Genomic DNA, 11,475 nt, shown 5'->3' on the forward strand with positions numbered 1-11,475 from the left:
TCTGTCTCTGTCTCTCTCCGTCTCTGTCTCTCTCCCTCTCTTCTCCCCTCTACCCCCCCTCTCTCTCTCTCTCTCTCTCTTTCTCTTTTTCTTTTTCTTTCTCTCCTCTTCTCCCCCCCCCCCCCCCATCTCCCTCTCCAAGGCAATCATTATGATCTATCTTTTTTTTAGCATGTTTTTGGTGTCCTCTCTCTATTATCTAGTTACTGTCCTGCAGGCTCCAGGGACACTTTGCTGCAATCAGTGCTCTATCCATATACACGCTTCCTAAATGATTGTTAGGATTATCTCCTTTGGTTCCATTCCATCTTTTGTAACTCCACTTGGTCTATTCTTGCCATTCAGATATCAGATTCCCTTCCTGAGACTTGACCCACCTGCTTCGGGGGGAAGAGTAGAACACACACATAGGCTGTTGTACTGAGCCCTGGTATAATCTCTGGAGCCAGCGGCAGAGTTGCTGCCAAACAGCGCCAGAGACCCGGGTTCGATCCTGACCTCGGGTGCTATCTGTGCAGAGTTTGCACGTACTCCCTGCGGCCGGTGGGTCATCTCCTGGCGCTCCGGTTTCCCACCACATTCCAAAGGCAAGGTTAATTGGCTTCTGTACATTGTCTCTGGTGTGTAGGATAGAACTAGTGTACGGATGCTAATTAGTCAGCATGGACTCGGTGGGCTGAAGGGCCTGTTTCCACACTGTATCTCTAAACTAAACTAAATTAGAAGAAGCCATTTTGGTCCATTGAGCCTGTGCTGGCTCTCTGTCATAGAGTCAGTGTCGAAACAGGCCCTTCGGCCCAACTTGCTCGTGTCGACCACGTCTCCCATCTACACTAGTCCCACCTGCCTGTGTTTTGGCCCATATCTGTCCAAACCTATCCTATCCATGTACGTGTCCAAATGGTTTTTGAACATTGTGATGGTACCTGCCTCAACTTCCTCCTCCGGCAGCTCGTTCCATGCACCTACTACTGTTATTGTCTAGTTCTTGCTTCCCCGACTCTGGATAAAAGACTGTGCATCTACCCAATCAATTCCTCTCATTGATCTTATACACCTCTATAAGATCACTCTCAACCTCCTGCGCTGTAAAAGGCCTGTCCCACGAGCATGCGACTCCATACAGCGAGCGCGGCCTAACGTGGTCGCTTGAGCCGTACAGCCTCGCGGGGCCGGTCCCACTTCGATCGCCGGAGCCGTATGGAGTTGTGCGGAGCTGGTCCCGACATCGCGCGGGGCTCCGAAAAACTGTGTTCCGTGTTCAACAATTCCGCGCATCAACGGCCTACTGGCCGCAGCCACCTCAACGCACTACGTCACGTGTGAACTTCCCGCGGACTTCGCTCGCATTTCATGTCACTCACTCGACCTCCGCGCGGCCCCCGCTTCTTGTCGCATGCTCGTGGGACAGGCCCTTAAGGAATAAAATCCTAGCCTGCTCAATTTCTCCCTATAGCCCAGGCCAGGAGTGGGGAACCTTTTCATGTTGGAATGCCGCATGAAGTTAGCTGTAATCTAATAAGGCCGCCTCCACGATACTTCAATCAGATTTACTTCAAAATGTACATTATTTTGTTAAAATAGCCCTCATGACTTACTAATGTTTTAATTGTGGCCGTCAGTCGGGGAGGATTATTTCGTTGAATCTTCTTTTACGCGTTGGTATTTTAAATACGTTCATTTTACGATTAAAATAAAAATAATAAAAGACGAACAAAAACCTATTAATAAAAATAAAATGATTTGTTCTACGATATTTGGATTCATTCAAAAGGCCGCACTTAATGGCCTAGAAGGCCGCAGGTTCCCCACCCCTGGCCCAGGCCCTCGAGTCCTGGCAACATCCTCGTAAATCTTGTCTGCACCCTTTCCAGTTTAGCGACATCTCTGCTATAACAGGGTGACCAAAACTGAGCACAATACTCTAAATGTGGCCTCACAATGTTTTGTACAACTGTTAATACGTTCTTGGTTTCTTGGTCCTCCAAAATATTCCAAATGGAATTTAAACTGGAGGTGGTGAAGGGAGGGCTTAAGCCAGAAAGGGTTATTGGGAAGAAAGAGCTACTTTAAATGTAGTTGCATCTGGTTGGGTAACTATAGTTGGGTGGAGATTATTCCATGCTTTAATTGTGCGGGGGAAGAACGAATTGCTGTACACATCTGTCTTTGTAGCTGGGATCACAAATTGGATCGAATGCCCTCGTCTGCTCCTAATTGGTTTGGGTTTGGTGTAGGTCTTGTAGTCTATGTCGAGCTGACCATTTAACATTTTGTAAAAAGAGGTCAAACGGTGAGCTTCACGTCTGTCTTGGAGAGGGTTCCACCCCAGAGAATTCAGAAGTCCTCCCAAATTCTATAATCAACACGCTGTAGCGAGTCCAAACTTTGTGATCAAATGGTTACTTTATTCGGTGAGATAAGTTTGACGTACTTGTGCGTTTGGGACTCTCTAGCATATTGAGTCATTGCTGCTGCTGCTGAGCGAGGGTGCTGACTCGAGCTCAGCTACCTTGTTGACTGATGATCTCGAGGTAAGATCTGCTGATGTAGCAGGACACTCCCTTTAACCCATGACGTCACGTGACAGCCCTCGTAACCACTGACGAGGGTTCGACGGTAAGTGGTCTGACCATCAGGTGGCGCCACAACGCTGCCTGGTGCATGACAATATGCCGAAAGCCTTCTTGACCGCCCTATCTACCCATGATGCCACTATCAAGGAACTATGTGCCCATTGGATCCCATTCCCACACTCATTTTTTCTGTAACCTATTCTGCCCCACATTTTCATCAACTCTCTCGATGCTATCACTTGTCTACACATTAGGATCAATTACAATGGCCAATTAATCTACAAATCTGTAAACGATGAATGTACAAACCTGACGTAGCTCACTTTATTGTCACGTGTACCGAGGTACAGTGAATGGCTTTTTTATTGCATGCTAACCCATCAACGGATACACTCTGCATGCATGGTTACAGTCAAGGCATCCACCATGTACCAATAAAGTCCGATTTGAAAGAACTGCAGATGCCGGTTTAAATCGAAGGTAGTCACCAAATGCTGGAGTAACTCAGCGGGACAGGCGGCATCCCTGGAGAGAAGTTTCAGGTCGAGACCCTTCTACATACTGACGTCTGGTTAAATATAGTTCTACATCCTCCAATAAAGTAGGTGGGGGGGCTCAGGAAAAAGCTTTCCACTGTACCTCGGTCGGTACATGTGACAATAAACTAAACTAAACTCGAGTTGGTAAGTGGGAAGAAAGTATCCCTGAATCTGGAGGTGTGTGTGTGTGTGTGTTCACAAGTGTGTACCTCTTGCCTGTTGGGAGAGAGGGGGGGGGGGGGGTGGGGAAGGAAGAGGGAGTGACCAAGGTGAGTCCAGTTGTTTTATACTCGTGTGGGGTTTGGTTCCTTTAAATTTATGAATGACCTTATCCTGGATACCTCGTTAAACATTCGCTCAGCTGAGTAGGCGGCACGCACGGGATTGCCAGACAAACTGAGGGAGCGGTGCCAGGCGTGGTTGGTCAAAGGTTGGATACAGCGGGGAGCTTGTTTTGGCCGCGAGGAGGGAGGGAGGGAGGGTGGGTCAGCCAGGTTGCGGGGAGGAAAAAAACCTCCATGACAGAAAAATGTCACAATTCATGTCAATCGTGGCCGGCCCGAGTGGTCGTTATTAAGACACGACAAAGACTTCCATTGTGGCGGTCGGTGTGCGAGGCGGTCCACCGTCCCACTGTTGTGAAGTTCTACAGACGGCCCTGGAGCAGACAGACAGACAGACTGTTCTGTTTAAGGGGCAGAGTGCGGGCTGACCTCTGCTGTACGGGTTTGAGGTGGGGTGTTGATGGATATGTACACCATTCAAATCAGTGTGCAGGTAATGGTGGCAGCTGTCCTTTCACATTACACTTCGGCTCCCGGACAATGGAAGCATTCATCAAGCACAGATAGACTCAACTTTTCCAGCCTTTCATTCAGAAGCATGTAATAATGAATTCAGCAAAATAATGAAATCGTCAAGATGTGACAACTCACAGTTGTAATCTGTAGATACTTAAAATAGTCAAATCTTGTTCTGGTTAATCATTCTTTGCACGCAAAATGTTGTCCATTTCTTCAGACTTGACTGTTCTAGTGCGGTCTGACCTTCAGTTTATTATTGTCACCTGTACTGAGGTACAGTGAAAAGCTTTTTTGTTGCTGCCATCCAGTCAGCAAAGCATCTATACGCGATGACAATCGTGCCGTCCACAGTGTACAGATCTAGGATAAAAAGGGTATCATGTTTAGTGCAAGATAAATTCCAATGAAGTTCGTTTAACGATAAGTAGAAGGTCTCCAATGAGGTTGGTGGAAGTTCAGGGCGGCTTTCTAGCAGGTGAGAGCTGCCTGATAACAGCTGGAAAGGAACTGTGTCTGAATTTGGTGGTGTGTGTTTTCACACTTCTGTATGAAAGTAAGCATGCAGGTACAGCAGGCAGTGAAGAAAGCAAATGGCATGTTGGCTTTTATAACAAGAGGAATCGAATATAGGAGCAAAGAGGTCCTTCTGCAGTTGTACAGAGACCTAGTGAGACCACACCTGGAGTATTGGGTGCAGTTTTGGCTGATCATCCCCCAATCAGTACCCCGTTCCTGCCTTCTCCCCATATCCCATGACTCCGCTATTTTTAAGAGCCCTATCTAGCTCTCTCTTGAAAGCATCCAGAGAACCTGCCCCCACCACCCTCTGAGGCAGAGAATTCCACAGACTCCCCACTCTCTGTGAGAAAAAGTGTTTCCTTGTCTCCGTTCTAAATGGCTTACTCCTTATTCTTAAACTGTGGCCCCTAGTTCTGGACTCCCCCAACATCGGGAACATGTTTCCTGCCTCTAGCGTGTCCAAGCCCTTAACAATCTTATGTGTTTCAATGAGATACCCTCTCATCCTTCTAAACTCCAGAGTGTACAAGCCCAGCTGCTCCATTCTCTCAGCATATGACAGTCCCGTCATCCCGGAAATTAACCTTGCAAACCTACGCTGCACTCCCTCAATAGCAAGAATGTCCTTCCTCAAATTAGGGGACCAAAACTGCACACGTTACTCCAGGGTACACAAAATTGCTGGGGAAACTCAGCGGGTGCAGCAGCATCAGAGATGCTGCTGCACCCGCTGAGTTTCCCCAGCAATTTTGTGTACCTTCGATATTCCAGCATCTGCAGTTCCCTTTTGAACACATTACTCCAGGTTTGACTTTGACTTTGGTACACGTGCCAATAGCTTGTGTTGGCCAGTGGTCTGTCTGTCATTTGCCATTTACCATGCGTCTGCATTGCAGGAGTTACAGAAGCTTGGGTTGGGCGATGAAGTGACGATGTACGTGTACGAGGTTCCGGTGGAGTACCAGAAGGTCCTGGATCTGATCCCTTCTCTGTGGAGACGCCACAATCCCGAGGTTAGACACATCCTTCCTGGACAATATTGCTACCCTCGAGTCATTTTATCTGCCGCATTCAAAGCTGCAAGGAAGAGATTCGGTACTTCCATTGGCAGTCAGGCTTGGCGGGCGTGTTGATGTAAGTGGCTGAATCCAGGCTTCTCCAGTTCTGGCAGGAGACTGAGACGGTAACTGCCCGACCTGATTGCATTGAATAAAACAGCAGATTCCTGGCTGACCCTTCCCCGATTTCTTCAGCTCCTGTTGGAATGCTTACTTTGTGAGCATGGGTCAAAGTTTGCACCCGATTTGAACAGTTCGTCATAGAGTGTGGAAACACACCCTCCTTGTCCACACCAACCAACACATTCTAGTCCCACCTGCCTGTGTGTGGCCCATATCCCTCTAAACTGGTCCTATCCATGTACCTGTCCAAATGTTTCTTAAACGGTGCGATACAACCTGCCTCAATTACCTCCTCTGGCAGCTCGTTCTGTACACCCACTTCCCTCTGTGTGAAAAATCTACCCTTCGGGTTTCTATTAAATCTTTCCCCCTCACCTGAACCCTATGTGCTCTGGTTCTTGATTCCCACACTCTGGGCAAGAGACTCCTGCGTCTACCTGATCTATTCCTCTCATGGTTTTGTACACAGTTCTGTCATATGATTGGAACTCTACCTCAAACAGTTTGTTTGCGGTCATAATTGTTAAATTTCCAGCCTGTGAAATAGGAATATGAATCATCCATAATTTCATTTGAATCTTCCACGGTAGCCAAGAATGACGCAACAATCTCAATGAGAGTTTCTTCCCAAGCTTTCACTATATCTGATGACTCGCTTGGTGGCACAGAGGTAGAGTTGCTGCCTTACAGTGCCAGAGACCCGGGTTCGATCCTGACTGCGGGTGCTGTCCGTACGGAGTTCGTACGTTCCCCTCCGTCACCTGCGTTGGTTTTCACCAGGAGCTCCGGTTTCCTCCCACACTCCAAAGACGTACAGGTTTGTAGGCTAATTGGTTTGGTAAAAATTATAAATTTTCCCTAGTGTGTGTGTAGAATAGTGTTAAGGGCCTGTCCCACTGTACGAGGTAATTCAAGAGCTCTCCCGAGTTTAAAAAAAAAAAAATCAAACTCGTGGTAAGCACGTAGAATGTAGGAGCTCGGGACGTCTCTTAGCGGCTCATAACGCTAACGGCAGGCACTCGGGAAACGCGGTAAGCGTGAAGATTTTTCAACATTTTTCAAAAATGTCCACGAGAGCCCCGAGTACCTACGTAATGCTCCCGAGTTCAAATCAGGGGAAACTCGGGAGAACTCTTGAATTAGTTCGTACAGTGGGACAGGCCCTTAAGTGTGCGGGGATCACTGGTCGGCGCGGACTCGGTCGGCCGAAGTCTATTTACGCACTTTATCTCTAAACTTGGTCAGGCCCTGGGGATTTATCCTTCTTAATATTATTTAAGACTGCTTATGGACACCTTGAAGAAATTCCATCCCGTCCAAGCCTTTTGGCAGTGTTGGGGACAGTGTTGGGGGACAGTGTTGGGGACAGTGTTGGGGGACAGTGTTGGGGGACAGTGTTGGGGACAGTGTTCGGGACAGAAAGGGTCAAGAGAGGTAGTGAGGACATGGGGATAGAAAATATGATGCGTGGAGACCGGGAAAGAGAGGCTGGGCCTTTTTAGAACTACTTCTGTCCACTACTTCAAGTCAAGTTTATTCGTCACATACACATACGAGATGTGCAGTGAAATGAAAAGTGGCAATGCTTGCGAATTGTGCAAAAAAGAAAACAACCAAACAAACTACAAACAGAATGGAACAGAATCACATATTCACAGATTACGTACTTGTGGGAGGGAGGGAGGGAGGGACGAAAAAGGAAAAAAACAACAATTTAAAAAAGACACTGCACAACAGTAGAGTGGTTCAGTAAAGTTAGTCCCTGGAGAGATAGGAGTTTACAGTCCTAATGGCCTCTGGGAAGAAACTCCTTCTCACGTTCTCTCCGTTCCTGTGTTCAAGAAGGAACTGCAGATGCTGGAAGATCGAAGGTACACAAAAATGCTGGAGAAACTCAGCGGGTGCAGCAGCATCTATGGAGCGAAGGAAATAGGCGACGTTTCGGGCCGAAACCCTTTTTCAGACTGATGGGGGGTGGGGGGGAGAAGGAAGGAAAAAGGGAGGAGGAGGAGCCCGAGGGCAGGGGGGATGGGAGGAGACAGCTTGAGGGTTAAGGAAGGGGAGGAGACAGCAAGGGCTAGCAAAACTGGGAGAATTCAACGTTCATGCCATCCGGACGCAAGCAACCCAGGCGGAATATGAGGTGCTGTTCCTCCAATTTCCGGTGTTGCTCACTCTGGCAATGGAGACGACCCAGGACAGAGAGGTCGGATTGGGAATGGGAGGGGGAGTTGAAGTGCTGAGCTACCGGGAGTTCAGGTAGGTTATTGCGGACTGAGCGGAGGTGTTCGGCAAAACGATCGCCCAACCTCCGCTTAGTCTCCCCGATGTAAATCAGCTGACATCTAGAGCAGCGGATGCAGTAGATGAGGTTGGAGGAATTACAGGTGAACCTTTGTCGCACCTGGAACGACTGCTTGGGTCCTTGAATGGAGTCGAGGGGGGAGGTGAAGGGACAGGTGTTGCATTTCTTGCGGTTGCAACGGAAAGTGCCCGGGGAGGGGGTGGTACAGGAGGGAAGGGAAAAATTGACAAGAGAGTTGCGGAGGGAGCGGTCTTTGCGGAAGGCAGACATAGGGGGAGATGGGAAGATGTGGCGAGTGGTGGGGTCACGTTGGAGGTGGCGGAAATGGCGGAGGATTATTTGTTGTATTTGCCGGCTGGTGGGGTGAAAGGTGAGGACTAGGGGGACTCTGCCTTTGTTGCGAGTGCGGGGATGGGTAGAGAGAGCAGTGTTGCGGGGTATGGATGAGACCCTGGTGCGCGCCTCATCTATGGTGGCGGAGGGGAATCCCCGTTCCCTGAAGAACGAGGACATTTCCGATGCTCTGGTGTGGAACGTCTCATCCTGGGAGCAGATGCGGCGTAGGCGGAGGAATTGGGAGTAGGGGATGGAGTCTTTACAGGGGGCAGGGTGGGAAGACGTGTAGTCCAGATAGCCATGTGAGTCAGTTGGTTTGTAGTGTATGTCGGTCAGAATTCTGAGTCGTTCCAGGTGCGACAAAGGTTCACCTGTATCTCCTCCAACCTCATCTATTGCATCCGCTGCTCTAGATGTCAGCTGATTTACATCGGGGAGACTAAGCGGAGGTTGGGCGATCGTTTCGCCGAACACCTCCGCTCAGTCCGCAATAACCTACCTGAACTCCCGGTGGCTCAGCACTTCAACTCCCCCTCCCATTCCCAATCCGACCTCTCTGGCCTGGGTCTCCTCCATTGCCAGAGTGAGCAACACCGGAAATTGGAGGAACAGCACCTCATATTCCGCCTGGGTTGCTTGCGTCCGGATGACATGAACGTTGAATTCTCCCAGTTTTGCTAGCCCTTGCTGTCTCCTCCCCTTCCTTAACCCTCGAGCTGTCTCCTCCCATCCCCCCGCCCTCGAGCTCCTCCTCCTCCCTTTTTCCTTCCTTCTCCCCCCCACCCCCCCATCAGTCTGAAGAAGGGTTTCAGCCCGAAACATCGCCTATTTCCTTCGCTCCATAGATGCTGCTGCACCCGCTGAGTTTCTCCAGCATTTTTGTGTACCTTCTCTCCGTTCCTGCTGTTTTGTGTCTATCTTTGATTTTAAACCAGCATCTGCACAGTCCCTTCCTGCACATTTTGTCTGCTGTTCTTCCAGTTGCTCATCCACGTGGGAGTTTCGGGAATGGCCACCACCGTGACGTTGGAGAAATGCGGGCACAACCACGGCTACAAGGGGCTGGACAATCTCTGCTACTGCCCAGACAGTCACTGCTGCGTCCAGGGAGGGCCCGACTGCATCGAGTCCATCGTCGACATGGACGCCGTGTGCAACACGATGGCAGACCCGCAGCTGGACGTGGTCGTCTCGGTTTCAAAGGACGCGGGAAGGTAGGCGACTCTCGCGAGGTGTTCAAGAAGGAACTGCAGATGCTGGGAAAATCGAAAGGTAGACAAAAGTGCTGGAGAAACTCAGCGGGGGCAGCAGCATCTATGGAGCGAAGGAAATAGGCAACGTTTCGCCCCGAAACGTTGCCTATTTCCTTCGCCCCATAGATGCTGCTGCACCGCTGAGTTTCTCCAGCACTTTTGTCAACTCTCGTAAGGTCAATGTGACAGGAATACAATCAAACTTACCCTGCCGTTCAATCATGGCTGATCTATCTCTCCCTCCTAAACCCCATTCTCCTGCCTTCTCCCCCATAATCCCGGACACCTGTACTAATCAAGAATCTATCTATCTATCTCTGCCTTAAAAATATCCACTGACTTGGCCTCCACAGCCTTCTATGGCGAAGAATTCCACAGATTCACCGCCCTCTGACCAGAGATGCTGCCTGTCCCGCTGAGTGACTCCAGCATTTTGTGTCCATCTCAGCGGGACAATACTTGGACATTTACAGGATTATAGATTCATGCCACTCTGTCACCTTAGTTCTACTGTGCCTCTCCGCTAGGTAGACAAAAGTGCTGGAGAAACTCAGCGGGTGAGGCAGCATCTATGGAGCGAAGGAAATAGGCAACGTTTAGGGTCGAGGCACTTCCGAGTCTATTCCTTCGCTCCATAGATGCTGCCTCACCCGCTGAGTTTCTCCAGCATTTTAGACAGTCGACAACACCGTACTAATCAAGAATCTATCAAGATGCTGCCTGTCCCGCTGAGTGACAATAGACAATAGGTGCAGGAATAGGCCATTTGGCCCTTCGAGCCATTCAATGTGATCATGGCTGATCATCCCCAATCAGTACCCCGTTCCTGCCTTCTCCCCATATCCCCTGACTCCGCTATCTTTAAGAGCCCTATCCAGCTCTCTCTTGAAAGCATCCAGAGAACCTGCTGAGGCAGAGAATTCCACAGACTCACCACTCGCCATTTTTGTCCTCACTGATTGAGTGTTGCTTTGTCTCTGCCCACACAGGTACCTGTGCGATTTCACCTACTACACCTCCCTGCACCAGAGCCACGGGCGCTCGGCCTTCATTCACGTCCCCCCGTTGGGGAAGCCTTACACGGCAGAGCAGTTGGGACGGGCTCTGCAAGCCATCATCGGGGCGATGCTGGGCATGCTGCCGCACACCAACGCCAAGATGAACTGCCTGTTGCAGCACTGAGCTGTCGGCCAAGGCACGAGAGGACCCACGCTCGACACCGTAATCTCTCTTTCCAAACCGTTGTGGGGAACGGCCCTGACCCTGGTCCTGGTCCTGGCTGCCATTGTACAGTGCACTTGTTGGGGAGTGGGGCAGGGGCGGGGGCGATTTAGTGGGATTGGGGCCTGTATCGTGGTAACTATTGTCTTTCCTGCAGGGTAAACCTCATTTATAGTTTGCAGCTCCAAGAAGCCAAGTCAGGACTGAAATGTAGAGTCACCACCTCCTGGGCTTCTGCAAACAATAGGATTTACAGAAATGAACATAGCATTAAGTATATGTTTTAAAATATCTATTTCCAGTTAGGAATCTTTAGACTGAGCCTGGCATCGACATGTTTGATCTTTTATTACTCATTGATAACCTTGCCTTTTTTAAATTATGTATTTATAAGAGACTTTAGCAACAGTTCTATGATTCTCCCCCTTGTGTCTGTCTCTGATTGTGGTGTCGAAACACTTTTTTATCATTTACATGTTTCTCGTATTTGCATTCTCTCTCTCTGTCTTTTTTCTCTCTTTTTATCGCTTTCCCCTTCTGCCTTTTTCCTTTCCATCTTTCCCGTTCCTCCAGCGCTCTCCCCCGACCCTCCAGTGCACGTACCCCCCCCCCTCCTTCTCGCCTCTCGCCCCCTTTTGCCCCCTCTCCCTCTCGCCTCCTCCCTCTCACCCTCTCCCCCCCCTCTCCCTCTCGCCCACCCCTCCCTCCTCCCTCCCTCCCTCTCGCCCCCCTCTCCTCTCTC

General features: G+C 49.6%; 1 protein-coding gene across 2 annotated transcripts in view; it reads left to right on the plus strand.

Moving 5' to 3' along the window:
- pgpep1 (pyroglutamyl-peptidase I) overlaps positions 1 to 11,155 on the plus strand; it is a 30,678-nt gene extending 19,523 nt beyond the window's left edge. The window contains exons 3-6 of one of the 2 annotated variants that reach the window (XM_033047053.1): positions 5,334 to 5,450; positions 9,241 to 9,473; positions 10,502 to 10,697; positions 10,730 to 11,155. In XM_033047053.1, coding sequence (XP_032902944.1) covers positions 5,334 to 5,450; positions 9,241 to 9,473; positions 10,502 to 10,694 — 543 coding nt within the window. In that variant the 3' untranslated portion in view covers positions 10,695 to 10,697; positions 10,730 to 11,155. Of the gene's footprint in view, positions 1 to 5,333; positions 5,451 to 9,240; positions 9,474 to 10,501 lie in introns of both variants that reach the window. The other variant, XM_033047052.1, reaches the window with a different exon arrangement.
- The last annotated feature ends 320 nt before the right edge of the window (positions 11,156 to 11,475 follow it).

Source organism: Amblyraja radiata, chromosome 29 (assembly GCF_010909765.2).
Source record: "Amblyraja radiata isolate CabotCenter1 chromosome 29, sAmbRad1.1.pri, whole genome shotgun sequence".
Taxonomy (NCBI): domain Eukaryota; kingdom Metazoa; phylum Chordata; class Chondrichthyes; order Rajiformes; family Rajidae; genus Amblyraja; species Amblyraja radiata.